The sequence below is a fragment of the Sinocyclocheilus rhinocerous genome, unplaced genomic scaffold (assembly GCF_001515625.1).
Source record: "Sinocyclocheilus rhinocerous isolate Xijiao unplaced genomic scaffold, SAMN03320098_v1.1 scaffold1549, whole genome shotgun sequence".
NCBI classification, from domain to species: domain Eukaryota; kingdom Metazoa; phylum Chordata; class Actinopteri; order Cypriniformes; family Cyprinidae; genus Sinocyclocheilus; species Sinocyclocheilus rhinocerous.
In genome coordinates, this window is record NW_015633205.1 from 319,911 (window position 1) to 323,823 (window position 3,913).

At 38.8% G+C, this 3,913-nt stretch overlaps 1 protein-coding gene across 1 annotated transcript in view; it reads right to left on the reverse strand.

Annotated features, from left to right (window-relative positions):
- Window positions 1-672: 672 nt before the first annotated feature.
- Window positions 673-3,913, reverse strand: part of LOC107743946 (B-cell scaffold protein with ankyrin repeats-like) — a 138,416-nt gene continuing 135,175 nt past the window's right edge. The window contains exon 10 of the mRNA XM_016557407.1: window positions 673-725. Within this exon, the coding sequence (XP_016412893.1) occupies window positions 673-725 (53 nt within the window). The remainder of the gene's footprint in view (window positions 726-3,913) is intronic.

A 3,913-nucleotide genomic window follows, 5' to 3' on the forward strand; every position in this document is an offset into this window, starting at 1 on the left:
AAACCGACTGAAATGTTTTGAAATCACATGTACCCTACCTGATTGAAAAATCCAGTCTTTCACTCTCTGTCTGTGTCAATTTGAGTCTTGTGGGGGTTCGGTGCCTTGCTCAAGGCCTATAGGCCTATGAGGCATGACAATACTGGATAATAAGCAGATGCTTCCAGATAAACAAGAAACAGTCTCCCAACCCAGTTAGGGTTGAATAGTCAAATTAATGAGATTCAAAGCCCACGGAGATCAGTGAAAGCAAGCAAATCGAATTTAAGGGAAGGATGCATTCAGTGATGAAACTGATCGTACTTTAAATGATATGCTGCATATGTTATGCAGAGCACGGTGTCAGCATTTCCCACTGTCGTGGGTTAAATTAAGTTAAGTTTCTCTTTTATTATCTCCCTTAGGAGAAATTTGTCTTAGGCAACCGGGAGAGCAGATCAAACATACAAAAAAAATAAAAATAATAATAATAATAATAATTACACCATTCCAAAACATATATTCCTACGCAATCCTAATAAAGGTTATGGTTAAATCTAATCCTCTGTTAGAGAACCTCCTCTTTTGGTCATCATTTAAGACATTACTTATAACATACTCATAAAGAGCGCCATATTGTGCCAGCATTTGATCTGACAAAGACTTCAAAACTAGCTGCAATCATGTGGAATTTTATGCAGCAATCCTGCATTCTTGGGAATCCTCTTTCATTCTGCTGTCGTCCCCTGAGAAAATCAATTATGATGTAATTTTCAGTTATCATGGGTTTTGTTACACTTGTGAAGTCCAAGTTGCTGTAGTTTGAGTCCAAAGACAACACACACTAGCCCCTCCTCTAGAGGTTTTCAGTCTCCTTGAGTAGGCGAAGAAATATGATCAGTGCGTAGGCAAAAGACCCTCTGTAGGAATTAATGGAAAAACCTTGCTTTCTCTCCCTTTGTATTTTCATGTTTTGAAATAAGAGAGATGGAAAACGTGTAATTCGCAATGCTGGCCCTTCTTGGCCCCCTAAGCTGGTCTGATTGGTTGCAGATGCTGTCATAGTAGTCTAACTGGTGTTTGTGTTTGTTTGTTTGTGTGTGTGTGTGATGTGTGTACCTGTTTTTCTATTCTGCTGGGGACTTAAACCTGAATACACACAGACTCATGGGGACTAAATTGAGGTCCCCACGGGTAAACAAGCTAACGTGTACATATGTTTCAGTGACCAGAGAAGTTATAAAACTCCATGTGACAAAGCTCAAACTTAACCATTATTTATTTCTGTAATAATGATCTATTTGTTTTAATTAATTTTTGGACAAGTGAATGACAGACATGTGTGTATCATATGCAGCTGTCATAGAGCAATAGATCCTGACCTCCATCACCGCTCTGTGGGGCGCAGGAGACATTTTCAAAGTGTGTGTGTGTGGGAGGGGGGGGGACCAAACTTTAAACAAAAGCCCACATAGTAAGATCCGATTTCCAGATATCGGACCACCATTTCAGGCTCACCGTCGGACCATCATCACATATTAAACTTGCCTGATCATTAAGAAGTACATATGAATGATCAAAACTTAGGGATGAGCAAAATGCCTGTAGAATGCCAAATATGTCCCCTGTAGACCAGCCTTTTATGTGGGAGAATATTTATTGTTGTCAGCCACTTTAACAGTGTAAATAAACAGTTTGAACATTAACACTGCACTGTGCTTACATACAGGTAAATAATAAAAAAAACTTTAATTAAATAAAGATTAAATTAAAATGTATTGTTTTAACATTAATTTATATTAATGTCTGCGTACCACTAGAGGGAGCCTGAGTACCACACTTTGAGAACCACTGACTTAAACGATTATTTCTTTGATTAAATAATTTAGAATTTAATGCCACCACAAACATGGCTAAATAGCATCTGGGGGAATGATGACAATTGGCATTTCATATAGGCTGGGCATGTATAAAATGTATGTCAACTTACCTTATTTGCCTTTTGAAAAAACTGTTGAAAAAAACCAATACTGTTTCGCTGGCTCTTTCTGGTTGTGCCAGGCAGACTACAAAACTCGTGTTGCAGCTGAGACAGGCACAAGTAAGATCCCCTGCCTGTTTAGGACCACTATCAAAAGCACCATTAGAAAAAGACGTCCAGTGTAACACTGTCACCGCGGGTTGTTTTTCATGTCAGCGGGTTGAAGTGACCACAATAACTTGATATTTATCCCCTGGAATGCAAATTTACCAGGGAAACCCCTCCAAAAAACTTATTTTACTCCCCGGAATGCGATTTTTAATGGAGGACACCCCTCGAAACGTGTTTGTGTTAGTTTTGGGCTAGTTTTGAGTAGCAATTGGGCGGGTTTTGTTGTGAAAACCTGGCAATCCTGAAGACGACGTACCGTTCACTGTCAAATAGGAATAGGTTACATAGCTACACGTAGGTAACTAACACCAAACGTAATCGTAATTATTTTCTCCTTGTCACTAAAAGATGTCTGAAATAAACATTTTAAAACTTAACATTGGTGTATGGCTTGATTTACAATGAATGCAATGTTCATTGTCGGAAATTTCAGTTAGCAAATAGCGGCGCAGGCTATTTTCCCTTATCAAAAGTGCGGGGGTCGATTGCTGTCTTTTCAAAACTGCGGGGGTCAAGACCCCCCTGTCCCCCGTGCCATCGGCGCCCCTGCTGCTCTGATGTAAAGACCAGCTCATTATGACACACAGTATTCACAACAGAGGGACTCACTGACGATGCACTCTTCACAACCTCTCTGAACTCAACAGACACACACACACACACACACACACACACACAGTCCACACTCTCAAATTGCTCACTGTAGTGCTGCCACACAGCATAATGATAGGAGAAATATGGCTCTAAAACAGTAGCGGTTCCTACACCCTAAAGACTTGTGGCCCTTTTAACACACTGTGAACAGAGTAAAGGACGTTTCAACCACTCATGAAATGAGTTTACACTTTTTTTCAATCGCTTTAAGCTCTATTTATTTATTTATTTATTTATTTATTTATCCACTCAAAACAATAAAGTGAAATTACTTTACAACAGTTAGTTTCTTTTTCAGACCAGGTTTAAGCAAATTGCACGTTTGGCACGTGTGGAAACAAGTACAGTTGTCTACAATATGCACAATAACTAAATGCGCATGGCTCATTGATCACAACTGAGTCGATTCTGAGTGAAACTCTTCATAACATATAAACATTATTTCACTGTGTGAGCTATCACATGCAAAATTATCAATTCAATTCTCAAAATCTATCAGACATGTACAGTCCAAAAATATCTATGACATGAAATGTTTGTAATGACTACTAAATTGGCAAATTACCTGCCATTGTAATTAAAATAGGAATCACTGTCTTACCAATCAATCAAAAAAGTTGTTTGATTGTTCTTCACTTCACACAATCAACAAGGTGCGTGGAAAAAAATTGTTATATTGGGACAATACCAGCAACACTTGTGATGTCAAGGGTTCAGAACAAACCAATCGACCAGTCAAGTTTGGAGACATATATGGAGTTTGCCCATTTTTGAACATGGAGAGATGTCACAACCATTAACAACAGCTACATGTATGTGGAAGAGCAATAAGAAGATATGACAATATCTTTGCAAATATCAATGTCAGAATTTCCTCTATAGAAAAAAAAAACAATCAGATGACTATGAAACAACTCTACAAGGTGCCATTAGAGAGGAATAGTAGAGTGAAGGAGCTGTGGTAATAGTATGTTTAGGTCAGGGGTAGGCAAGTTCGGTCCTAGAGAGCCGCAGTCCTGCAGAGTTCAGCTCCAACCCTAATCAAACAAACCTGAACAAGCTAATCAATGACTTCAGGATTACTAAGGCTCCAGGCAGGTGAGGTTTGTTGTTGTTTTTTTCTTTAGT